This window comes from Pogona vitticeps, chromosome 3 (genome assembly GCF_051106095.1).
Source record: "Pogona vitticeps strain Pit_001003342236 chromosome 3, PviZW2.1, whole genome shotgun sequence".
Classification (NCBI taxonomy): Eukaryota; Metazoa; Chordata; class Lepidosauria; order Squamata; family Agamidae; genus Pogona; species Pogona vitticeps.
In genome coordinates, this window is record NC_135785.1 from 182381512 (window position 1) to 182409150 (window position 27639).

At 38.2% G+C, this 27639-nt stretch overlaps 2 protein-coding genes across 7 annotated transcripts in view; one reads left to right on the forward strand and one right to left on the reverse strand.

Moving 5' to 3' along the window:
- The window catches only part of ARHGAP6 (Rho GTPase activating protein 6), a 253727-nt gene that overhangs the window by 56733 nt on the left and 169355 nt on the right, over positions 1-27639 (reverse strand). For 5 of the 6 annotated variants that reach the window (XM_020786749.3, XM_072994371.2, XM_020786748.3 and 2 more), the window contains one exon: positions 2171-2330. In XM_020786749.3, the coding sequence (XP_020642408.3) occupies positions 2171-2330 (160 nt within the window). Of the gene's footprint in view, positions 1-2170; positions 2331-12723; positions 13164-27639 lie in introns of those variants that run through there. The other variant, XM_020786747.3, reaches the window with a different exon arrangement.
- AMELX (amelogenin X-linked) lies at positions 22102-27563 on the forward strand. The gene is made up of 6 exons (XM_020786750.3): positions 22102-22188; positions 23953-24023; positions 25139-25177; positions 25804-25848; positions 26056-26523; positions 27379-27563. Exons 2-6 carry the CDS (start codon positions 23961-23963, stop codon positions 27382-27384), a joined length of 621 nt encoding a protein of 206 aa, XP_020642409.3. The 5' UTR covers positions 22102-22188; positions 23953-23960; the 3' UTR covers positions 27385-27563.

Below are 27639 nucleotides of genomic sequence, written 5' to 3' on the forward strand. Positions count from 1 at the left end.
ATAAAAGCAAGTGGGACCAAAGGCAAATTATTTATGTGGCAGCAGGAAAAGAGGCATAAATTCGAGAAAGATCAATGTGGAAGGCCTCCCTGAAGAGCAACATTTTAAGCTACAGTGGTGCCTCACTTGATGAGGATAATTCGTTCTGTTCAAATCACCGTTAAGCGAAATCTGCATCAAGCGAAACGAAAAAGCCCATTGAAATGCATTGAAAACCGGTTCAATGCGTTCCAATGGGTGAAATACCTCAGTGTCCAGTGAAGATCCTCCATAGGGCGGCCATTTTCCGGTGCCTGTAATGTGAGGAATCCATCCTAAAGCACAGCGGGGAGCCATTTTGCACAGCGGGTGGCCATTTTGCCCAACGATCAGCTGTTTTTGATTGTCGTTAAGCGAAAAATCGGTTCCCGAAGCAGGGAACCAATAAACGTTAAGTAAAAAAAAGCCCATTCAGTCATCATTTAGCGATCGCAATAGCGATTGCAAAAAACTAATTGTCAAGCGATTTCCTCATCTAATGAGGTAACTGTCAAGCGAGGCACCACTGTACTTTCTAAATGTTAACAGCGAGGGGGTTGGGCGTAGCTCCACCGGGAGCTAGTTCCACATGGTCCATGCACTGCAAAGAAAGCCTGGCTTCTCATAGATGACGTCTGGGCACTCTTTCAGAGTGGCTACCTAGAGGAGTATAGACTGGGATGATCAGGTAGGCAGATGACACTGGGGAGAAACACTCCAACAAGTAGCATGTCCCCAAACCATGAAGGGCTTTATATGCATCAAAACCTTGAAGATGATCTGGGACACAATGAGTGACCAGCCAAAACTGGAGTGCTGTGACCAAATCTTTTCACACCAGCTACCAGTCTGGCCACCAAGTTCTGGATCCATTGTCCTCAAGGGAAGCCCTATGTAGACAGCACTGCAATAGTCAATCTTGGAGTGATCAGTGCATGCACCAGCATCCTGAGGGAACTGTCATCTAGATAAGGGTGGAGTTGGGCAATAAGCCTTACTATAACTCAAATTTTATGTCCATTTGGAAACTGGGGCACCACTTAACAAATGTTGGAAACAGTTCCTTCCCTTTTTGTAGGAAAAACACAGAAATGTTAATCATAAAGGAAGTCACAGACTTGAGTTTGCAAGAGTGGAGAAGGGCTGTTGAGGACAGAGCATTTTGGAGATCTCTCATTCATAGGGCCGCCATAAGTTGGGGGTGATTTGATGGCATACAACAACAGCAATAGTCACTAAATACAAAACAAAAACAGCAAGCAATAAAGTACTGAGAGTACATGGTCACCCTCAATGTATAAGACAAATGGGTTACTAAATACAACAAAGACCAATGTAAACAAACCTCCAAAATAATCTACTCTGTGCCAATATAAACACAAGCAGAAAGCACATTCCCATTTTTATTCATAGCTGAACAGAAACATACTGGGCACAGAACCAAGCACTGCATAATAGAAGTTCTGCATGTTAAATGGCTTTCTGCTTCATTAGAACACGGCTTGCTCAAAGATTATCCTTTTAATCTACTAATGGTTCAGCACCAGTCGGTCAATCAAAATCAGTCAACTGACTAATCAAATATAAGCAAAGAAGCATCAATATCTTGTGCATTTTATAGCAAGACTCAAAAACAAGAACAAGAAGGAAGAATTAAATGGAATACTTCTTGTCAGGCTCTTTACATATTTTCAAAAAAAATATGGAGATTCAAAACAGCAGTACATTAAAGCAATGCATGCAGTGCAGTCAGTTTATTAAATAACACAGAACACATAATAGAACCACCAAAATCCTGTTTTGTAGATTCCCAAGGCCTGTAATTCTCTAGGGAAAAAAGCGAATACAGTGACAAGGGCCAGAGTTAGGTGCTAGCACTGCCTAAAGCAACACGTCCCCCATCTCAACCATGAGCAAAGCCATATCAACAAGTCACTAGTTTCCTGGGGATCTAATGCCACATTACCAGTAATATCATATTCTTTCCCAAGACTACATTAGTCATTAACATCCATGGAACAGAATCCCTGAGAAAATAAAGCTGTTGATATGCTGTGACTTTATCCAGCGACTTAAAAAAAGCAACTGACAAATAACTTTAAAATGTCCATGGAAACTAACAAAAATGAATTATTTTATGATTCACCCATACCTTTAGGAATAGTTATCTGACATCCTAGGTCACAGTCCTGCTGCAACTGATAAAAGGCCACTTCCTGCAGCCGGGCACGCTCCAATTCTGAAAGGCTTTGAACAGGAACAGATTTCAGTCGAACACTGCGCCCTGACATGCTGTTCCAAGTGAAGTCACCCTGCAAGAAATCAAATGGGAAAATATGAAGCATAATACAGACACCAGTAATTCAGTGAAAATGAACAATACCGTAATAATCATGACCTGTCAAGTCAATTCGAAGTTATGGCAACCTTTACAGGATTGTCTGGGTAGAGAATATTCAGACGTGGTCTACCATTCCCTTCTTCTGTGGGTTGTTTTGAGACTGTGCAGTTTGCCCAAGGCCACACAGGCTGGCTCTCCTTGGAGGAGGCACAGCGAAGAATCAAATTACAAACCTCTAGCTCCACAGCCAGATATCTAAACCATCCCCATAGCTCACAAACAAAAATAATTCCCACAATATGGTCATTGCAACAGTCCACCTTTCTTTCCATCAGTCTAAAAAAAGAAGCACCTTCTTTGTTGAATTGGCTATTGATCCTGTAAAGAATTCTTTGCAGAACCCCTACATAAATGTCATATATTATCCTCACCCTAATTTTGCATGAAAGAGAAGCAAGTGGCTGTATTTCTTCAATCCCTATGTACATGGCAGCACTGCATCTTGGTGCATTTCAGTTGAGGGATACATAACTGGACTTTCCCCAAGTGTTTTTGATTTATGTGTAAATGTAAGTAAACAAACACATTCAAAGAGCCTTCACAAAGAATGTGAGGCCTACATTTGTATGTCCCTTGAGCAACAACAAAACCTGTTGACTCATCCTTCCACTCTAAAAGCACCACTGGATTGCTTCTGACATGAATGAAGGAGGTAAGTGAGGTGTGTTACCTACTATACTTCAAACATCAGGAAACATGTCATTATTCAATTAGTTGGCATTATGTTGACTAACTGGCCAAAGTAAACAGAGTCATCATGCCGTTCAACCTCCAAGACAAAATTTTTAAAAAGAACATTCAACTAGACTGTGTGGGATGAGAGACAGCAATTGTTTCATTTGTTATGAGAAAAGTTACCTTAAAATAGTAATTAGCTACAGTCCCAAACACTGTTCAGCCCCATTCCACTAAAACAAAATGAAATTATCTTTGTGATTTTGAAGAATTCTTTACATTCCCTTTCTACCCAAAGATAACTGTTGGTCACTTTTATTTACTTTTACAAAATCACTTGAGCACTAAAAGGTGCTGCCTTGGGGTAAAAAATATACTACACTCCCATGCCCCAGCACCCACAGCAGAGCATTAACGCACAGCACAAAGCAGCATTTAAACTATGTGATCCTCCTTTACAACTATTTAATCATGCCACCCTTCCTATAACAGTAAACATGATTAAAAACCTACAATTAGACTGCAGAGGAAATGAAGTTATCTCTCTTTGCATTAAAATCACCATACAATGTAATTTTGCTGTCATTACTGAAAAAAAAAGAATTAATTACAAATAATTACCTATTTGTAGCTTATTACTTTGAAGATCTGTTCATTGCACATCAAGAAAGATTTGTGGTACAAAGGTCACAATGCAAAGCACTAAGGCATCTTAAAAGGTGGAGAAACTGAATATCCATAAGGCAAAACAAAAATCTATGCCACCTAAACAATGAATTGGGCTGAAGAGCAGAGAGCCCTTTTAATCAGAGAAAATTTGGCAAGGCCTAATTCTCACATGTTGAATACATCCAAATGTAGAAAGAAACACCGGTATTCTGTTATAGCTAGCTGGATAGATCAGTGACTTAGAAGAATATGGGAGTTCAATTCCCTGCTGTGTCCCTTGGAAGAAGAACCACCCTGTGTAGCCTTCGGCAAGCTGCACAGTCCCAGAGCACCCCAGAACAGTAAATCAATTCTGTTTACTTTTTATCTAGGAAACCTTGGCAAAGTCCCATAAGTTGGAACCTATCTGATGGAACACTATATTATTATTATTTCTACCCTGATGCTTAACAACTACACATAGAACAAGCAGTTTTATGCACAGCTCCTTTCCTTGCTGCAACCCCTTACACCAGGAAAAAACCTTGTTATTTGTAATGGGATGCTCTCCATCAGGTTTAACTACAAGGTGGATATCACCAGGCAAATGCAGAATGCTCTGACTATGGAGCTCCTAGGTTCCTTGTTTGACAACAAGATCTCACTGAGAAAAAGCAGTGTATTTTAGAATTACAAGACTTTTAAAAATGTATATGCTATAATAAATCTTTAACCACTATCAAGACAGTTGTTTTTTTAAAAAAAGTGTGTGACCCTGGCATGCATGGAAAATACTAGGAGACTATAAAAGGGAAGGATGAACCAAATGGCACAGCAATGGTAGAACAGAGAGGTGGTGAACAATGTGGGGATATTGCTACCTGGAATACATGAGAAAGTCAAAATTATCTATTCTGCAACCATACGGAATACTTTGACAACCTGATGAGCAATAAAGCAGAGCATAAATGAATAACTAAATATCAGATCATGGGCCCAGTAGTGAAATGGTATAGCATCTACTTTGCATGTACAAGGCCTTGTATTCAATCTTTCATACCACCAGGTAGAGCAGGAAGTGATCCTGACGTAACTCCTTAGAGCACTGCTACCAGTTAATGTTAACAACATTAGGTTAGATCTGATTCAGTCTGAGAGAGTTTCAATATTCTTATAATAAATTTTCTAATTACACATGCTTATAATAACTACTCATTGCAGCGTTGAGATGCAACACTAAACCAGGGCAAGGCAACATGTTTGCAGACTGATGCATACACACCCCAGCCCCAAATGCAGACCCAAGAACCTGTGGGATTCCTAGCACCCCACAAAAAGTAAGTGTGTGTGTGTAGGGGGGTTAATTGGGGAAAGTTCAAAAAGTATACCTGTGCCCTCTACTACAAACAGTAGAGAACATTTTGACTAAAAAGAATACAACTATGGGGAGTGAAAACTACTGTTAGTTTTCCAACTGAAGATCTTTTAGAAATCATTATAAGACTAAGAAAATCAATCACCCAGAAAATAATTAAATGTGTTCTTTTGGAACCTGGGCTACTCTTGTGATATTATTTCTAGGTCTTAATTCATTATGACTGACAAATCCATAGATAAGCACAAAACTCTACGACAATGGGTAAAATAGGGGGGAAGTCTATGTCATTATTCAGCTATCCCCACACCCTGTCATTTTATGTGTTAACCTTGCAGTCTTCGATACTCTTTTAGGTCATTCTAACACTACGGTGACTCTATCCATAAAAATATTTTTGGAAACTGCTATGCTGTAAGCATTGGAATCTCCTAATCTACTTGAGATGGTCAGGAAATGTTTACTTTCAGCTGTCTCCCTTATTTAAAAACTATAATCCAAACTTTTCTTTTAAATAAAAAAAGACCAAAGCCACATAAAACTTCAGACTGTTCACAAGAAAGGCCTCAGCCAGTGGAGTCATATAACCTGAAATCATTATATTCTACAAATTGGTTTTGAAGCTGTTTAGTTTTTCTTAAAAGTATTTCATGCTTGGAAAAAGACATGGGGAAAGAGAGCTTGAGGGGGGAAAGGAAGGGAAAGGGTGAAGCTGTAGGAGATGAAAGCTTTTTAAGATTTCAGGCAAGTGTGCTGGAAAAAGAAAAGGAACGTCATTTGGAGATCTCCTCTCCCTCCATGAAACTCATGGTTTTGCTGGAGGGAATAGAATGGTGGGGGGGGGGGCAGGAAAAATATTGAAAAAGAATTAAGGGATGCAGCTGTATCAGATGCTAAACATTGGGAACCTATTATAATCATCATCATCTAAGAACTGCAGACCTGCAAGGGGCCCTCTGAATCATCGAGTCCAGCCTCTATCGAGGAGGCACTGTGGGGAGTTGAACCTCTGGTTCTGCAGGTAGATTCCTAAACCACTGAGCTATCCAGCAGTTCATACCTTTTCGCAAGGAACTATTTAGATACGTTAGGGAGTATATGTGACTTCTGGGAAGAAAGATCCAGATTCAACCCTTGGCACCTCCGATTAGGAGACAATCAGATGCTTGCTTGAAATCTTAAAAAGCTATTGCCAGTGAGTTTAGTTACCTTCTGCCGGACAGTGCTAGACAGGGGAGGAAGTATTTTTCTATTGAAGAGTCACATTCCCTCATGCATGAGGTTGTGGGTGCTACATGTGAATGGTATGGCCAAAGCCAAGAATGTGCAGTGTCAAAGCAACACTCTTTACTCTCTCCTTCTGTTCTTATTTCTCTACGGTCCCTGCCCCTTTTGATCCCTTCCTCCCTCCACAGTTTCTGCCAATTAACCTTAGAGGGGAAAAGGTCCCATTTCTTGTTCCTAAGGATAATTGAGTCACGGAAGATGGCACTGAGCAGAGAGGCAATGGACTGGATCCAAAGTCTTCATCAGCTAGAACTTCCCCACCCCATGGTAGACAACATAGGACTAGAATGGCCAACAGTCTGGCATGTGTTTCTTATGTCATATGATGTAAAGATGGTATATATTTAAAAATCCAATGCCCAAGCAGTATCCTCTAAGTACATATTCAATATAACTGAAGTCCTAATTACATGATATGACTTCACTTAATAAACAATTAAAAAAAATAATGCCCTGTTTTTCTGTGTATTTTCTTACAAATATAACACAAAGGTAAAAACTTACTTTAAAAATTAATATAGCTATTGTTTGTATCAAACTCAACTTAAAACAAGCAGTGTCTACATTAATAGTGTGAGATTTGTGTACTAATTTTATTTATTTTATTTATATCCCGCCTATCTGGTCTTATGACCACTCTAGGCGGCTAAGCCATGGAAAAAACCAAATGTCCATACTATTATGGCTGTGAGCTATATACTTCTCTCATATTTTATTAAATGTTAGCCCTTACATTAGCCCTTTATTAAAGAGAGCAAACTAGACACAACCTGCCTCAAAATCATTCTCAAAACACAGGCTTAAAATGGATGTTTTTCGATTTTTAAAAAATTATTATTGCCTTTCAATTCAATATCTATTAAATCAAATGGAGGACCTTTAATAGTGCTTCTGTAATGCATTTCTGATTCCCTTCTGCTGGGCAAGTCTTGCCAAATCTGTTGGAACAATTGTGTCTTCCTTGAACCTGCTCAGGCTGGGAGAGAACAACATAGGCCACAAAAAACTCAATGTAGATGTACCACACCAAGAGCCAATGAACATTTTGAATGTTTTTCTTGTTAAGCTGATATTTCATTCAACATTTCTTTCTATTTCCATGTCTGACGAAGTGGACATGTCCATGAAAGCTTACATTAAAATATAATTGTTAGTCTTTAAAGCGCCACATGTTTTTGTTTTGTTTCTTTGGATTTTACCTGATAGAATGAACTGTCAACATTCCTATTTGCTTTAATATATAATTCTCTGAAATGAGGTATTAGCTGTAGCATGGGAAGCCTGATATTTGGGAGTGGGGGGGAAATCATGGAATTATAGCAGCAGGACTTGTTGAATGAGGCTGTGCAGGAAAGTCTCCCTCTCCCATCTGGAAAGCGGTTTCCTTCCTAGACACAATCTCTTTTGCTCCCACCCAGGTGCCCTGGCCCCAGCACAGTTTTAGAACTCAGTCATACCAGCCTCAACCTTCCACCCTGAGAAGAGATTTCCTTCAAATACAGTACCTCACAGTCACTACGCTCCAGCCACTGTGGTCAGTTTTAAGGAATTTGGAAGGTTTTCTTTGTAAACTGACCAAATGATTGACCAGATGGGAAAAGGCATTTTCAAATCTCCCCTTAACTTCCCTCAGAGTCTTCACCTCTGTGGACTTTCTCTGTTCCCAAGACAGTCTGCTTCTGCCTTTCACTGCTTCTTTTCACACCGTGGGGGTGGGGGTGGGGGTAAGGGGGGGGAGAGTCTGACGAAAAGGGACAACCCTCCCAAAAAATACTGGATTGTAAATTAGACTTGCTGTAAAGAAGAATCCAAAACCTGGAATGTTTATCTTTGGAAGACAGGAAGGACTGTCTCATCATCTTTTTAATTCTGATTTTGAGAACAAAATTCTGTTTTGCTCTGCTCTGGGCTTGCACAGGAAATGGGGGCAAAGTTTAATTAGCATAAAAGACTGCACAGGACTCAGGATTGTTGGAACTCTTATCACTTCTCTTTAATTTTGTGGTAAGGGCAGGATCTCATCCATTGTGAGAAAAGAAGGAGGTATACTGCAGGAGGTCAGAAGCCTTTTTTTCCTGTATCCCCCCCCCCCTACATAGAAATAACTTTTGGCTACAAATCCAAGATAAAGAGGTTTTCCTTTCACAAAAATCACAGAACTCACCTGGAAAAATGTTCTCATTCTAACCTCTCTTATATCAGGGTTGCTACAAGGGCAAAGTGCAAGAACGACCCTGCACTTAGCACACAGTGAGCTCTCAAACTTAATGAGAATAAAAATAAATGATCTGCAACCTTAATGACTTGTTTAGACGTCTCTGCCAAATTATCATAACTATGGGTTCCACATCTACCAAGGAAGAATACTATGTGCAAAATAATCATTTGAAGAGTATTTACTCCTAGTAATTGTCCCAGCAGCTTTTTGCACACTAACAAGAAGGTGTTATCAGAATGTTGGCATCTGCTCTTGGGGAGACTGAGTTTCATGTATAAGAGACATAAAGCACACATTGGCTGAAATCCTGTTCAAGTCAGCATAATGTAAAGTTTCGCCTGCAGAAATGTGCCAGGCATTACACCCAAGCAGCCAACACTGTGCTCTCGATTGCACAGTTCACGACTGCGTCTTTCGTTATTGACAACTGATCATGCAGCTCATATCTCAACTCTTGTGTAGCATGCCTGTGGAAGAGATTTGTGGATATTATTTCTGCCTTGCAGTAATTTCTTCTACCACTTCCACAGCTTTGCATTACACATGCATAGCTGGGCAACAGGATTACAACCAAAAAGTTTTGCTGCAGCACAAATTGTCCATATCAGATATACTAGTATCCTCCCAAAACTTTGTTCATAGCCAAGGGTGGACGTGTGTAACTAAATCACATTCCAAAAATATGAAGAAAGTGTGAAAGTAACTTGATAATAACAGAGACTAGTTGCCTAGCTAGCTAGCTACACAATGTAACAGTTGCACTTAATGTATTACTTGCTATAAAATTCCTATTAATCACAATGTTGCTACAGAACAGAGTGCATACTACTGCCTTTTATAATCCAAAATTAAGAATTAATATGCATATCAAATGATTACTTCTATCAACAATATAGTTTTATATGCAAATTATTCATGCTTTCACAGATAACTGTGACAGTGCATACTATCTAGTTTATAAAATAAATTTATAAAATTTCAAGAGGCTGCTGTTGAGTCTTTTAAACATTCCTTAAACATCCAAGAACAGACAGATCTCTGGAGAGTTTATGTCTGGAATCATGAAATATGACATCTATTAAATATTTACTAGTTGAATGTCCTTATTTAGCTACAGGACGTTCATTTTGTTATCTTTATTATGTTTGCAAAAGTGCAGAAGCAAACACATTGTACCATCAACAGAATTTAATGAACAAAATGAATTCCCAGAAGTTCAGGTTATTAAATCAAACATCATGCAGCTACTTTCACCCTAGCATTCTAGAATCCTAAGCAGTATCAGAAATGACCTAAACTAGACTATGTCATCAGTTTCCTCACTACATATGAATGCTAAGTGCATTAATCATTATATTGGACTCTTCATACCAGTCAGACTGGGTCCACCTGCAGCTTTTCTCTCCCTGGTTTCCCACAGATAAGGAGCCTATAACTTGTAAGAAGCCAAGACTTGTGAAGAGCCAGAGTATTGTATAGTTACGAGAGTAAATATGTGTGCAATATAAATCAAGCGTGGAAAGCCAGTACAAAGATTGTATAAGGCTAGCAATTCACCAGTAGCTGGCTGGATAGCTCAGTGAGTTAAGCACCTGGCCAGAGATTGGGACTTCAGTTCACCACTCTGCATCCCAGAAAAGCCAGCCTGTGTGGCCTTGGGCAACCCACACAGGATGTCACCAGAAGAGAATGCTAAACCACTTCTGAGTACTCTCTACCTAGAAAGTCCTGAAAAAGGTCACTGTCAGTCAGAGTTGACTTGATAGCACGCAGTTATTATTACTAGGGCAAGGATTTCTATGACATGTCATATTTTTTCTGCAACTTGTATTTGAATTTATAAATTTAAACATGTTTATGAATAATCTGGTCTTTCTCTCCAGATTACTCACAAATATGTTTAAACGTACTTATAAATTCAAATATAGGTTGCAGAAAAAATATGACATGTCAAAATGTCATAGAAATCCTTGACCTAATCGTTATTATTAACAGTTCAACAGCTAGAAAACCTCAGGTCTACTGATCATTTTTACTTGTCATTCTAACAACATAATGTGAGAATGAGCTCACCTGTATTCTTCAATGCTCAGGATACATATTGGTCCAACCTAGTGCTCTCCAGATGTTTCAAGACTACAACTCAAATCCCTCAGCTATGCTGCTCTGGGGGATAACCAATGTATCCAATGTATTTGGATGACATCTGGTTGGGAGCAGCTGGCTGATCCTTGTTCTCTTCTCACCTTCTGTTCCACATGTTAACAAAATGCAGAGAAGGGGAGCATGATTATGCTCCTGCTATCAGTTGGCTCCATCTTGACTTTTGTGAGTTCAGCAGACAGCTTTTACACATGCATAACTGTATCTTTATGTACCCTTCTTTGCAATCTGAAATCTCTACATATATTCAGTTTTATGCATGAAGAAAACCTGTTCTAACTTTGTGCTAAATGTATGGAGGGCAGGGGTGGAAGAACGATTGTTCTCCCCACAAAATATAGAATATAAGGTAACAATGGTGTTATATGTTTTTGCATGTTGTAGTTTACACCATCATTAAATCAACATGAAGGTATTACTCATAAAGATTGCCCTTCCTTCCTTTGCCATGCCAGAACCCTGATTCTCTTTAGGAAGTGGCACATCAGAGATTAGGACAGATCAAGAGGAAACCCTTCTCCAGCTTTAATCTCAGGTATTACCCTGTTTCCCCGAAAATAAGACAGGGTCTTATATTAATTTTTACTCCAAAAATGCATTAGGGCTTATTTTCAGGGGATGTTTTATTTTTTATCATGTACAACCATCTACATTTATTCAAATGCAGTTGTGTCATCTTCTGGTTGCTGCACAAAGGTGGAGGGCGGGGTTTCACTGAATTGGGGTTTATTTTTGGAGTAGGATTTATATTATGAGAATCCTGAAAAAAAAAATCATACTAGGGCTTATTTTCAGGTTAGGTCTTATTTTAGGGGAAACAGGGTAAATTCAAAAAGCTCAAATGCTGCCTTTTAGTTTCATTCCTTGTTTTATGCAGCACATTTATTTTGGACAGGAAGAAGGAAAAAAATAGCCCATAAAATCTCCCACTGTTATGAAAACAGAAACAATTGCTACAGTTGCAAGATACTTCTGAGACTGATCCAGGAGATGGAGCTTTTCTATGGGACCACTACACAAACTGTAAAATCTGAAAATTTAACTTACGAATGACCACTGATTGGATAGGGGCAATCTAAACCCTAGATAAAGCTTTTGGGGGACAGAAGGTAGTAACTGCCATCTAATAGCAAGGAAGTGACAGTTCTTTCAGGCACAAACACACACAAGCACAGTCTGTGATACTATATACAAAATCCCAGAGACATTTAAAGTTCTATTGTGATACATTTTCACTTTGACAATGTGAAAATATTCTTCTTTATACTGTACTTGAAATGACAGGCAAACCCAGGGGCACCTTTTGAATAACATTTGATAATGCTGCTAAGTGTCAGAACATAACTTTGTGGCCTTGCTCTAGCCTGTAGGTCACTAAAGAACTACTATTAGTTAGGCGATATATACAAATTTACAGGGGAGGTGGGTTAAATACATACAATTGTAACACTGAGTATGTTGCTACATACATTAAATGCCTTGCATAACATGTCTCAACTTGCAGCCATCACTCATAGGGTTACACAGCCACTCACTTATAAATTATGATAAAAACATATCAGATACTTCAAAGGACTTTCAAGTAAATGAACCAGTATAGTCATATAATTGACTTTAATTACACAATACTACTGCTGAGTGAAGGGCTTCTTCCCTCTCAGCATTGTTAGCAGCATGGGTAAAATCATGGAAGCAAACAAAATATATGACATTTCAAAACTTGTTGCTAGTTGACTATTTAGCCTGCTAAAGTGGCAGGTACGACTCTGTTTCTCTTACTGAGCAAGATATAAGCTCTAAATCAGGAAAAGTTGGGTGGGGAGTCGCTCTTTGTTTAAAAGAATCAAATAAGAATTAAAACAGAGGAAGTTAGAATTCTCAAATACCAGTAAGATACAATCGCAGCTCTGCTCTAAGCTCACAGAACTATTTTCTTACCCATTGAGTAAAATCTGCTTTTCCACCAGCGGTCTTTGTTAACTTGAAGAAACAAACGTTGAAAAAGTTTAATCCACTTTAAAAACCCTTTTAAAAAGAGAGATACATTTTCTTGCAGCCATGTAATATCAGATATCAGAAACAGCTCACACTGTAACTCCTACAATTCCTGTAGCTGCCAGAGATTTTTATGATCATACATCATAACAGCCAAAAAGAAATGAAGATTACTTTTTGGACTTCCCAAGAAAATCTCAGTAAGCGTAGTGTTACCAAAATGTTGTGAAAGCATGCATGTAAGAAAAAAGCAAACACAAACTAGAACTGTAGATTACCCCACAAAGATTGTTTTGAAGCACTGCAAGGAGTAATATCTCTCTCCTCCTTCCTAAAAAAAAGTCCTCTTCCACATGGCTATACAAATACAGAACTGCCTTGTAACTGTGCAAACTTTCCTTATTAGGAGCACTCCAAAGAATGCTGCACACACATCTGGCAAAATCCTTTTGAGTTTGGTAAAGACATCTGTTGTTCTCCCTCTCACCCATTTTTAAGCCTGTTCAGGAATTACTCTGTGACTCTAACAAGAAGTTAAAACAGCAGCTACAAAATATTTGAAAGAAAAAGAAGTCACACATATACTAATAACATGTGACATGAAATGGCCAGTGCTTCTTATTCTTACTCAACTTTTATTGAAAACAAACTTGTAACAGTTTATTAATACTAAAAAAAAAAGCGCAAACCTGCAGATAATATATTTGAAGTGTTACTTAAAGATGTATACATGTAAAATCAATAGGGGGTGGGTGGGAGATCTAACATCCCATGATAACGCTTACTTATTCAATAGGAATATCTTGACCTGCTAGCAGAAGGACAAGAGGGAGGAGGCCAAGTTCTCTTTCTGAGGGAGAGCAGTTCAGAACATAGGGGTGAGAACGCCTCTTTTCATGTTCTCACAATGTGGCCATCCTGATACTGGTGGACTGCTGCTTCTATGGTCCCTAGTATCCTTCAGTGGTGAAAGATAGTGGGAGTAGTAGTTCTTCACTCCTGCTGTAGGGGCACAGGGAACTTCTAAACTTAGCTGCAATTCTCAAAGCAGCTAAGGAAGAAGCTGAGGATTTTCCCAGGGACAATATATTGTTGCAACCTATGTCTGTTGAAATGCAGAGTAACTGATTGTGGTTTACTCTTGAATGGACAATTCAGGGCTATTAACATACTAAAACCTTTTTTGTTGATTTGGACCAATGCAGCTGCCTGTATTTTCTGATTCTTCTAAGGAGTCATAATAAAGAGTTTCATCATCAGGAACCAGTATTTACATTAAATGGTTGTGGAGTCTGCCTCATACTGTTTGCACATGTAGAAGTGTTGCCCTTTAAATGTATATCACACTTTAGCAAGATACATACATACATACATACACACACACACACACACACACACACACACACACACACACACACACACACACACACACACACACACACACACACACACACACACACACACACACACATACATACAATCTAACCAGTTCCCAGAGGGTTACATTGGGGAATTACACTTCTTCAGCTCTCATTCTTAACACTGCAACACCAGAAGGATGTGTGTTGAGCCCTTTACTTTACTCGTTGTATGCATATGATTGCACACCCATGCATCAAAATAATATTAATAACAAATTTTCAGATGATACAACAGTGGTAGGACTTATTTCTGAGGGTGATGATTTAGCCTATCGAGATGAGGTGTATCGACTGCTCTTGTGGTGTGCAGATAACAACTTGACCCTTAACATCAAGAAGAGCAAGGAGCTTATAGTAGACTATAGAAGATATAAATCAGATATTCAGCCCTTGGTTATAAGTGGAGAGCAAGTGGAACAGGTAACCAGTTTTAAGTTTCTGGGTGTTATCATCAAGAAGGACCTGTCCTGGGGCACTCATATTACAGCAGTGGTTAAGAAGGCCCAGCAGGGACTATATTACCCGAGACTTCTCAGGAGACAACAACTGAATGGAAAACTGCTGGCAACCTTCTACCACTGTATCATAGAGAGTATTTCAACCTACTGCTCTGGTATATGGTTTGCTAACTGTACAATGACAGATAGGAAAATGCTCCAGAGGATTATTACAATGGCCCAGAGGATTATTGGCTGCCCTCTTCCCTCTTTGGAAGAATCTCTATAATTCCTGATGTCTTAAGAAAGCCCAAAATATTCTCAAAGATCCATCACACCTGGGCCGTTTCCTCTTTCGATTGTTAACATCTGGTAGGCGGTATAGGATAATTAAAACAAAGACAAATAGGTTGGAAAACAGTTTCTATCCCAGAGCTGCAGCTACTGTATATTGAATTCCACTATATAGTGCAATATCAATGTGTTGTGTGATGGGAAATTGAATGTGAAGGATGTGTTTCATGTCTAATGTGCTATGTTTTTATGTTATGGATGCTATGTTCTTGTGTGTTTTATTATTATGTGTACTGGAGATGGCATTTAATCTTGTTGTACAGAACTACAATGACAAAGAAAATTATAGTTCTAATTCTAATACATGTTGTTGTTTAGTCATTAAGTCATGTCTGACTCTTTATGACTCTATGGACCAGAGCACGCCAGGCCCTCCTCTCTTCCACTGCCTCCCGGAGTTGGGTCAAATTCATGTTAGTAGCTTTGATTACACTGTCCGACCATCTCGTCCTCTGTCGTCCGCTTCTCCTCTTGCCTTCACATTTTCCCAACATCAAGGTCTTTTCCAGGGAGTCTTCTCTTCTCATGAGATGGCCAATGTATTGGAGCCTCAGCTTGAGGATCTGTCGTTCCAGTGAACACTCAGGGTTGATTTTCTTCAGAATGGATAGCTTTGTTCTCCTTGCAGTCCAGGGGACTCTCAAGAGTCTCCTCCAGCACCACAATTCAAAAGCATCAATTCTTTGGCTGTCAGCTTTCTTTATGGTCCAGCTCTCACTTCCATACATCACTACTGGAAAAACCAGTGATCATGGAGCCCAAGAAAGTAAAATGTTTCACTGCTGGATGTGAATGAAGGACAAGCAACAGTTTGTTTGGCTTTCCTGAAAATCTACAATATGGAGAAAAAAAGTTGTAAGCTTTTTACAGTGGCATTTGCTACTGTAAAAAAAGAGAACTGTTGGCTTTTTCAACCAAGCTCTCAAAGCAACTTCCATTTGTGAAAATTATACCTTGTAACTCAATGTTTGTTGAACAAATTGGTGGGCCATGCTTGGAAGTCCTCTTCTGGTTAACTCCTCATTTTAGAAAGACAAAATGAATAACTGACATCACCAAAACTGAAGTGGTTTCTACAATGGAAACAACAGGTGGAAATCCACCACAGAAGGAAATCACTTCCTTGGTACACATGGCTTTCTCCTTCCTCTACTTTATCCTCACATCAACCCTTAAAAGTTCATTCTGTGGAGAGCGTAACTGGTCCAAGGTCAAACAATGTGGTTCATGGTTGAGTGGACACTTGAACCAGCATCATCCTATTCCAGTCATCTAACCATGACACCACACTGGCTCTTAGTGTGGTGACTTATGTGTAAGGACTAGAACCCTAATCAGACATTAAGAAAACCCTGGTTTGGCAACACACTGTGCCTAGCTACATGCATTTACTGAGGAGTCTGAAGAAGAGATATTCCTGCTCACATGGAGACTCTCCACAGAAACAATAGCACTGGAAAATTGAGGTTCTTGTTCAACTAAACAGTCTCCATATTAACAAGAACTCTTTCAAAAACCATGAAACAACCAGCCCAGTGACACATAGGTACTATTTCAGGATCCTAAACATAAGGAACAAAATGCATTTTTCCCACTCTTCATCTCTGCTGAAATTATACAGTGGTGCCTCGCTTTACATTTGCCCTGCATTACGACAAATCCACTTTACGACGATCTTTTTGTGATCGCAATTGTGATCACAAAACAATGGTCTAAATAGGGAAATTTTGCTTTGCGATGATTGGTTCCCTGCTTCGGGAACCGATTCTTCGCAAAACAACGTCTTTCTAACAGCTGATCGGCAATTTCAAAATGGCCGCTGGGTAATTAAAATGGCTCCCTGCTGTGTTTAGGGACGGATTCCTCACTATACATACTGCTGAATGGAGGATCTTTGCTGGACGGTGAGTTTTAAGCCCATTGGAACGCATTGAAAGGTTTTCAATGCGTTTCAATGGGCTTTTTATTTTCACTTTACAATGTTTTCACTTAACAGCGATTTTCCTGGAATGGATTATTGCTGTTAAGCGAGGCACCACTGTACATAGAATCCTTCTGGAGGTTGAAAACAACACATTTGATTTCTATATTGAATGCTTTTGCCACCATGCCCAGGCTGAAATAATCAACAAAAGACATAATTTACCACAGAACCCCAGCCAGAGGCAAACAAAGTAGGGGCTGTCATTGTCGCAATACAGTAAAATGTATAGCAATTTCTGTAACCAAAACTAATTTCTCAATTTCCAAAGGTCTGCTTCAGAAGGGAAGGCAGTGGATAGGGAGAACGGCAATCTAACCCTGCTTGGGAAATAATTCTTTAGCCCCTCTCATGGCAGACCAGTGTTTCAACAGCTTAGTGCTCCATCCTACTGAGCCAAATCACAGATACAATCCCTCAAACAGCCTGGGCCCAAGCCATAAATATGATTGTACTTTTTATCAACCCTTATCTACTTACATGATCTATTTTTACTTCTGTCCTACAAAAATAATCATCTGTGCACAGATAGTTGGACAAAAGTATATTTCAACCCCAACAAAGTCAGTGAATGGAATGCACACATGTGCATTACTCTGGCTTATAAAGGAATTATATTTTTCCAGGCAATTATTCTGCTTTGCTGAAAGAGATATAGTAGAAAAAAGAAACGGTGCTTTGTGTTTCAGCATACTGAGACATTTTATTGGTTAAAATAATTTCTGCATATAAAGCAGGCAGTATAAAAGGCGTGTCTTCTCATTTCTGCAAAGCTATATACAGTATACATTCTTGTTTAGCATTACCTGCCCAAGGGGAATGCTAATAGGTTGTCATATATTGAGCACTGACGTTTATGCGGATAAATATGTTCAAGGACCATAACCATTCCCACCTCAAACATTTGCGCCATCAAGTATATGGAACAGTAGGCTAACAGCCACATCATGTAGTGAAAAATAAGAATTGAGCCATATGGTCATCATCAACCTGAACTGAAAGGTAAAGTGTGTTTATGCTCTGCTCATTAGAATAGGATATGTGCATGCATTCCAAGTTTCCTACTTTGCCAGAATACATCCTGTATTCTCTTTAATCTTCTAGACAATCTCCTGGACAATTCTGTGTCCTTGAGCAAGTCCCAATACTCTCTGAGTGTGTGTGTGTGTGTGTTTAAAATGCCACAGAGCCCAGTTCAATCTGCATTTTCTGTACAACATATATTTATTTTATAACTGCTACTGCAAGTCTGCCTGAAATGCCTTTCCTCCAAACCTGGTTTTGTTCCCAGAAGAACCAGTGCTTAACCTGGCTCTCATCTTCTCCTTGTTGAGTTGGCTATGAATCACCTCCAGAATCAGAGGTGATACTGTACTGGACGTATACCAATTGCAGGGAACACAAGATAAAGGATAAAGCTGCACTCACAACCATACGTCAGACCTCTCACAAGCAAGTGGTTGGTCTCTGGGTGAAAACTATGTTGGCTTTGGTGGACTTTTGCCAGTGCTCTTCATGCTCTTAAATCCAAATGCTGTTGTGACATCTCTATCCTTTTTCCCAAGCTGAAAGATAGTGCTGAGTTTACCCTTCTCCCTGGTGATCAACTTTGCTCCTATGTTTTCCCCATAGGAAAAGCTGATGTTATTCCCCAAAGTCTACGGCATTCTTTCCTGTCCATTTCTGAGTCCCCTACCAACTGCAAATTCTCTAGCTTCCCTTTATCTTTCCTACTTCTTTCTTTGCAGCCCTGTTACATTTGAGTTTCTCTGTTCTGATTCCTACTTTTTGCCTTCTGAAACACCTTGTTTCGCAAAATGCCCCAAGGGGCAACATTTGAAAAAGACATTCGCAAAACAATAAAGAGCCATGTGGCACCTTTAAGAGAAATAGATTTTATTACACCATGGGCTCTTGCAGATCACAATTCACTTTCTTGGAGGCATAGAGAATGATCTTGTTAATTCAGGTATAGGTCCCAATATATATGGAAAGTTATGCAAGAAACATCTGCTATGTTCTCCCTTATATGGAATATATCTGTACACTTCAATGAAACTTGCCTGTAAACCCACATGCATGGAGTCAAGCTGTAAAGTCCACTAGGAGGGGGACTTGGGAAGACAATGGTTCACTTCAGTATTCTTTCAGCTCTTTTGCTTATAACAGAGAAGCATAAAAGAAGAAGAGAAAATTTGTAGCCTTTGTCTGTAAAATTAGTTGGAAATTTGGAGGGAGATGGAACTATTATTTGTTATTTATTTATTTAAAATATTTTTCACTCTTGAAAAATGACCCAGGGTGGTTTACATCATTAAAAGAGAATATTTAAAGGTAAAGACAGTAAATATACAAATACTAAAAAAGGCCAAACTAATTCCACACACACAAAAGGTAAACAAAAGCAAAACCAGAAACACATTCAAAACAGTAAGGCACGACAATCCATTTTAAAAAAACCTGCTCAGACAGTCACTCACTGAGGGAAAGCTTGTCTGAAAAGAAAGGTATTTGTTTGCTTGCAGAAGGACAGCAAAGATGGGGCCAGTCTAACCTCCTGTGGGAGGGAGTTCCAGAGTCTCGGAGCAGCAAAAAACAAGGCCCTCTCCTGTGTACCCACCACACACCTGTGAAGCTACAGGGTCAAGAGATAGGCCTCACCTGATGGTCTTAACACCTGAGTAGTCACATAAAGGGAGACATAGTTCTTGAGATAGCTTTCTGGGATAGACAACGATGCAGCATGGGATATAACCAATGAAATTACTAATTTTGCAATAAGTAAATGTAATGTTACATTTCAAACAAAATGTGCCAGTGTGATATAGCTGACAGAGTGATGGAATGCTAATTAAGAGATCTGGGTTCAAATTCCTACTCTGCCATGGAAAGCCACTGAGTATGGTAATAATAAAATGACTCTTTAAACATCTCTGAAATATTGAAAACCTATTAGAGTTACCATAAATCAGATGTAATTTGACCTCATCTAATACACTCCCATATGTGATGCCTATTATGTTAGGTAGGATTGCTAGTTTCCTTTAATGTACAACTTGCTTGCTTTAAACCCTAAGCATTGTACCATTGAATTCTGTTTCTTTATCCATCTTGATAAACTTAGTAATTTACACTATTTACTTAGATTATTTCTATGAAGTAGTTGTGCTGTCAATTCCCAGAGGAGGGGAAGATAATTCAGGTTTGATGAGTCACTTAAGCACAGGGTAAGTGATCCTCTTGCTTGAAAGGACTATTCACCCTTCAATATCATAAAAATATTTTAAGCCATGATATCCTTACCTGAATCTATTGCAAAGTCCTAACTCTTCAGATAATATTTTTAAAAAAACCAAAAACTGAAAGCAGTAACTCTGTAGCCACATGTATGCACTCCTCTGAGAGTTCAGTTGGATTGCACAACAATTTCCTGTTATTTTTAAATCTACAAAAAAATTAAAATATTAAAAATTTCATTAATATATGTTACAATAAATGATTTCATTGCATTAAAGAACCAAAGGATTACCCACCAAATTATTATTATCTTCTATGGTAAACTATGCCTCCTCTTGTGAGGGCAAGAGGAGAAGGGGACAACAGAGGACGAGATGGATGGACAGTGTCATCAAAGCTACCAAGATGAATTTGACCCAACTCCAGGAAGCAGTGGAAGACAGGAAGGCCTTGCGTGCTCTGGTCCATGGGGTTACAAAGAGTTGGACACGACTTAGCAACTAAACAACAAAATGCTAAACTACAACACTTTCAAAAAAACCTTGATTACCACTAGAAGTGTTTTTGCTGAGTGTGTCAACACCAACAAGTAATTTTTGCTCTGCTTTTACTGTAACTAACCAACTCCCATCCCTAAATACTATTCATGTATATCATTCTTGCTTAGCCAAGGAAGTTTCCCCGACATCTAATTACCAAATTCTTTCAAGTGCTTGAAATTACCAGCTTCACACATGATATGACTAGTGTTTCTTGCTTTCTTGGTGCTTCTTTAAACAGAGGAAAAGAGCAAGTATTAGCACATAACTTTCAACATTATGTCTGCCTTAAAGAAACTAAAATGTATGCTTCTGGCTTTCATTGTGAACAAGGAAATATATTTATTTGATTCACTTAAGTAAAAAATATTCAAAAACTTTATATTTAATCATAGTTGCTTTTCTATAAATATCAGCTGTTCCTGCATTAATAAAAATAAAAATACAACCCTCACAGCGATTTTACCTTGTTTAAAATTAAATAATTTCATGTGTGTCCCATAATCATCAAATGTTATCCAGCATATGAGAGATTTAATATGTAATACAAGTAATACTAGCAATGGCCTTTTAAACAATATGATATTGGCCTTCTTTTTTGGCACTTGAGCTTCTGCTTTGACAGTAGTGCTGGCAATTAGATTCAAGAGCCAAATTGTTATTTGGTAATCTGATTGAATGGATTGGTACCACCTTACTTCAATAAAACCTTCCTGAGACATAAGGAATGCTAAAAATCCACAGACCAAAGGTCTCATCTGATAATATGGAGCTGGGATGTGACAGCTGTGGGACGGAAACAAAACTAAGATTATCCCAGCCATGTTAGCAAACTTTTCTTCGTATCAAAGGTTTCATTTTCATGAATGTTGTTGCCTACCCTGATCATTTACAGCACATCTCTGTACTTTATTTTTGACAATGCTACAAAGTCTCTCTCTCATTCTTAACTGACTGGCCAATGTAAGTTAAAGAAAGAAGGTGACAATGTGGCTTTTTAAACTTTATTTGTAGAAGCAACCTATGGCAAGTTGAAGAGATGGCCAAATGATCACTGGACTCTGGCACAATTAGTTGAATTACTGAACTCAGGCACAATTAATCCAAGTCTATACAAACATCTTTGAAGCATCCCAAGTAATTTAGAAAAGCAAAATAATATGCCTTCTGAAGCCATCCATGCATAATGAAAGGCTCCACAAACCTTAATTACAATATTCACTGTAGGGTGTGATTTGATGTCTGAAAATGTATGACACAACTGGTGTGGGTAGGTGTGCGCGTGCGTGCATGGGCATGTGCAAAAGATCTTCAACACTGATTGGCTGCCATGGTGTGTTGAAACAGTTTAAATACAAGCCAAAGAAGCCAAAGATCATACACTGACCAAGACTCCTGGAACAAAACACATATCAAGAATCCAAGAGAACTTCCAAAAGGTAAAGTTATTACTTTTTTCCCCATTAGTAATCCTCTCAGTATCTTCTTATAGTCTTGAAATAGAGGACTAAATCTTCAGCTAGAAGGTCTATACTGCTTAAATACATTCCTCTTCCTCCCTAAAAACTAAGCATATTTGTACTGGTCAAAGCATGTATATTTTAAATTTTTATTCGGGATCCTTAGAAAATGTAGAATAAAAACTTTAGAGTAATGACCTTTAGAGACTTTCTGAGAGTATTAACATTACAGTATTTTTCATTTCTGCTTCCTTTCAACCTTCTCAGTTTGTAAAATTCTATTTCTTAAATTGGCAGGCTTCAAATGAGAACTGTCAACTGACTGTCTCTTCTAGATATTGACCAGTTAATTAACTGGTTCATTAAATTGCTTAAAGAAGGTGACTTTTTGAATATCTTGAACTAGCAGAACACTGTATCATAAATATATGTCAATTTAGACTGCAGTCCTATGAGGGTGCTGCAGGGATCATAAGAGTGTGTGGCTCTTTTGGTAAATGAAATGTAGGTAAATGAAATGTAATCTAACTGAATAGATTGGCGGATTAAATTGTTTTTAAAAACCACATATAGTAAGTGTGGAGAGAGAAGTCTGCACCCAAAGGAGGAACTGAACTTTGGAATCTCCCCACCCCACCTCTAGTCTCTGCCCTCTTCAGTGTTGGAGATCTGATGTCAATGCAGACAAAAAGGACAGACTAGTAGTGCACCATGGACAGGTCAGGGGAGTTTTCCAGATACAAAGTGCTTCCAATTTCCAGACATGCCCCCAACCTGAAAGGGGGTATATGAGCCATGGAGCTCTGTACATAATTTCACTCTTATTGGATACAGTGGGAGAGAAATTATTTAAAGGAAGAACAAACGAGAAGTAAAGGAAAATATAACCAGAGTCCCTGCTGCTCCTCTTTCCCTTCTGCTTTGTCCACACCAGGCAAGCATAGTTTTGGGTGAAACAGATCTTTCAACTTTTCTTTTTCTGTAGTTATTAATATAGATGTTTGACAGATGTATTGATTTTAATTTAAATGAAGCCCATGGTACTTTCTGTTAGAAACAAAAAAGTGCTAGTTTTGAAAACAAACTAGAAGGCAAAAATGGTTCCTTTGTCAGAGAATGTGCTTGCTTTTGCCATGTCCATTGCTTAATTGAAAGCCAAATTGTAATATGCAATCAAAATTTTACCTACTTGCTGTAAGATGTCAGTATATTATATTATTCCTACACACACACACACACACACACACACACACACACACACACACACACTGCATAAGGGAAGGGAATTTCCAACAGTGATTAAAACAACTGTCATGTATAAATAAGCAAATCTCAGACTACAATGGGAACCCAAAATAGGAAGACAAAACTCAAGTCAGAAAATTCCGTGCAAATCTGAAGATAAAAAAGACAGTACTTTCATTATCATCTTTAATATCTTTAATAGATGATAATATAGATCAATGGGTAAACATCCACAAAGTCAACTACTTTAAGGCCCATTTTGTTTTGGTGATAAGACTCCTTGCATATCCTCTTCTCCCTTTAATATCCAAGTGACTTCACTGTATTGTGTCCAAAGCCATTAGCATTAAAAAGAGACAGAGCAGCTCAACTTTATAAAACTTCGTTCAACAAGGAACAGAGGACACACACTAGTATTAATTATGTACTTTTTAATGCTTTCACTTGACTTATCAAAAGAAGAAGAAGAAGAAAAAACCTTTTCTTTTTACATTACAGGACCCAGGATGAGAAAGATGGAGGGCTGGACTTTGATTATGAGCCTCTTATGTACTACACTTGCTATTCCAGTAAGTTACCTAATAACCAACAACAAATAACTGAATTATAGCAATTAGTGTACAATTAACAGTTAATGATGGTGAATTTTAACAATTATGGTGGCCAGTGCTCTTCATTTTCTACTTTTTTACAGAGTCCTCGCCTTGGAGGGCTGTCTCATCCAAGTTTAAAGCTAAAAGCATTCAATGGCTGATTCCAACCAGATTAGGCACATTGAATCGATGTGGTTTATGTAAGAGTTGACTTTAACATGAAGCAACTGATTAAATGGATCACCTCTAGTTGAGACAAGCAAACAGATTTCAGCCCAAGTTCCCCAAGAAAGGAGAATGTGGAACTTGAAACTATCCATCTATATCTATCACACTGGAAACAAAATAAGCAGGCAGCCAGACTACATGGGCAGTAGTCCTATGTAGTCTGACTTTCCCAATATTGTGAAGAGTATTTCTGTTTAAACCATAGTAATTATTTCTGAATCATACATCTACCTCAACATCTGCACATTTTATGCAAACCTCTGACTTCTTTTTGACCCATTTTAAATCTCTTTTTGATAAACTAGCTAAAGTTCAACATCCCTTACCATAATCCACAGATTATTTAATTCTTGGTTTAAAATTAACACCCATTCATTAGTTATTACCCCATCAATCACCTACTCTGCTAGAATCAATTTACAAGAAACAGCTTAAATTTTAGAGAGGGTAGCACAAGGGCCTGTTGTGCATTGAAGAAAGGGGGTAGTGGGAAGGGGGGGCACCCTGCAGATAAATAAAATGCAGAATTCTCATGCTCTTTCTTTGCTAATCCAGTCTTCCGAATTCATGTTGCTTGAATACTGACACTATATATAGGCTGTTCAACAAGAGATATCTGAATAAAAATACAGAAGTCTTTGTTTAGAAATTCATATTTTCAAGCATATCTTTAAAGTAACTTATACATATATTTTAAACATATATGCTTATTGCCCTTACTATCTTGAATTATGAATTATAAAAAGTGATCCATCTGTGTAAAAAGTCACACAACTAATATACCTATGACTGGGGGGAGGATGAACTGAAATCAGTTAATCTTCCCAACAATATTATTTTCTCTGTTTCCTTCTTTTTTACAGCTACCCCAACATCCTGGTTTTATCAATTTCAGCTATGAGGTATAATATTTTATCAATGTTTTTCATGTGTAAATTAATACAGAATAGAACCTGTACCATAAATCAATTCATGTGTCACTAAATCTGTCTCTTTGTGAGATAAAACTTTGCCACTGACAGTCAGAAGTGGTATAATAAATTTAGGTAGCATATGTTTCAGGTTATGTTTTCCTGAAATATGTTTGCAAATATGTATATTTTGGAACAAAATATGTGCTATACTAGTAGAGAAATAGTTTTTTCTTTCTTGGTACCACTGTGCTATCCATAGTTTTTCAGCATATATGTTTGTATACAAAGCAGCCAGTAAAACTACATAACTATATACCATATACATCTTGCTTGAATTTAAGGGAAGGGATAGTACTACTTAATTGAAATGGAAGATCTATCCAACTACACAAGACGTCAGCACTAGAAATCAAAGACAGTACATTAAATATTCAGATACACCTGGGAATAATGATTTTTCATACTTTACTGGAAATTTAACAGAGGAGATTTTAAGATGTTCAAGTTCGGTAATTTAACAACATAGGAAAAGTGATATCAGTATGCTTGATCTAACTGAAATGCTCAATATGATAACCAGAATGTCAGTTTATATTTGTTTCATGTCTTCTAAGGTAATGACACCTTTGAAATGGTACCAGGGTGTAATGGGACACCAGGTATGTTCTCTGTAATACTGCCATTTAAATCAATTGGATTTTTAAAAAATCATTAATTTTTATTCAATCTTGTTTCTCTCCTCCTCACCTCTCCATCTTTCTCACATGATATGTAAATTACCTACCATGTTGGTACTTTCACTGATACCAGTACTACCAATATTATGTAAATATCCTAATGCATCTTATTTCCTTTTCTCTTATTAGTATCCACGTTATGGTTACGAGCCAATGGGAGGATGGATGCACCACAGTCCAGGGTCAATGATGCACCAAGCTCCCTTTCAAACTCTCCATCCAATGCCACCACCTCTCCACCAGGTGCAGCAACAGCCTCCTCTGAACCCACACATGCAGCTACCTGGGCATAACACACTTGTGCCAATGACTGGGCAGAGTACATTAACGCCACAGTATCAACCAGCTCATGCAGGTCCAGTTCACCAGCCATTTCCACCAGTTGCAGGAGAGGCACCAATGCAACCTCAGCTACCAGCACATCCAAATCAGCCAATGCACCCTCAGTTACCAGCACATCCAAATCAGCCAATGCACCCTCAGCTACCAGCACATCCAAATCAGCCAATGTTCCCAATGCAGCCACTGCCTCCACTGATGCCAGATACACCTCTTGAATCATGGCCAGTACCCGATAAGACCAAGCAAGAAGAAGTGGTAAGAACTTCTGCAGTACTGCACTACTGTTGCCGTTGTTCTTCTTGTTACTGTCAGTACACAGTATATATACTGTATATACTGTATAAAGTTTGTTAAGTCTCAAAAGTTATTTTTTTTTAAAAAAAAATCCTTTGAAAACATTTGGAGCTCTCTCTTCTTTTGACCAAAGTTTGATAACCCCGAATAGCCTAGATATGTGAAGATACATTTATTTTATGCCCCCTCTGAAATATTGCCTAGAAGAATAACTATAATAACCTGTGGCAAGTGAAACAAAAACAAAAACTGTGTGATCCCAACTGCATATACTTTTACTGGGTAAACAGAAGTTATCTCCATGAGTTTGTCCAAAGGAAAACTTTCCGGATGTCAAATTAAGTATAGATGAAAATTGATTTCTCACAGTTCAACTAAGATCCAAACTTTTAATCTAATTTTACCCATTAGTAATTCCAAGTGAAAAATTAAACTATAGACACAAAACTATTCACCATGTCATATCAGATATTGTTTTTACCAATAAGGAGTATATTACTTTATATTTCAGATTAAAAGAATACTTCTACAGAATTCTGAACTTTCAAAATGCACAAGGCTGCACTGAGTTTCCAAGGCCTTGGTTCATTAGGAATATGTAAACAGCACAGTGTAGCAAATACAATTAACAGGGTACTCATGTGAGCCAGGGCCCCTGACCTATGCTTTTTTCTACAGAACAGAATAGTAAAAGTGCATTTATGTGTGCATTAGATTAATTTCCATTTTGATAAATGGAACAAGCAAGCTTAACAATCATGATCAAGTTGCTTTAAGAATCTGCTTGTAATCTGTCATTTCCTTTCTCTTTTCCAGGATTAAAAGAGCCAGAACACAATGAGAAGAAGCATTCAGACACAGACGCTTCTGAGGACCCATCGTTATTTCAGTCAGCAATACATACTTCTATTAACCCAAGTTCTTAGTGAATGCTGTAGCTAGAAAGGAAACAATGTAGCATATAATTAAATGTGGCAAATAATAAAACTTATTTTAATCAATGCTTACTGAGTTATGATTTTTTTTTAAAAAGTGTACTTGAAGTAATTCAGCTCCACAACAGCAAAGCAGTCTCTC

Excerpts from the sequence above, each read along its gene's own strand:
- AMELX (XM_020786750.3), top strand. The coding sequence starts at position 23,961 with ATGAGAAAGATGGAGGGCTGGACTTTGATTATGAGCCTCTTATGTACT. Across the intron at positions 25,178-25,803 it reads TTATCAATTTCAGCTATGAG|GTAATGACACCTTTGAAATG; the intron begins GTATAATATTTT and ends ATGTCTTCTAAG. Across the intron at positions 25,849-26,055 it reads AGGGTGTAATGGGACACCAG|TATCCACGTTATGGTTACGA; the intron begins GTATGTTCTCTG and ends TTCTCTTATTAG.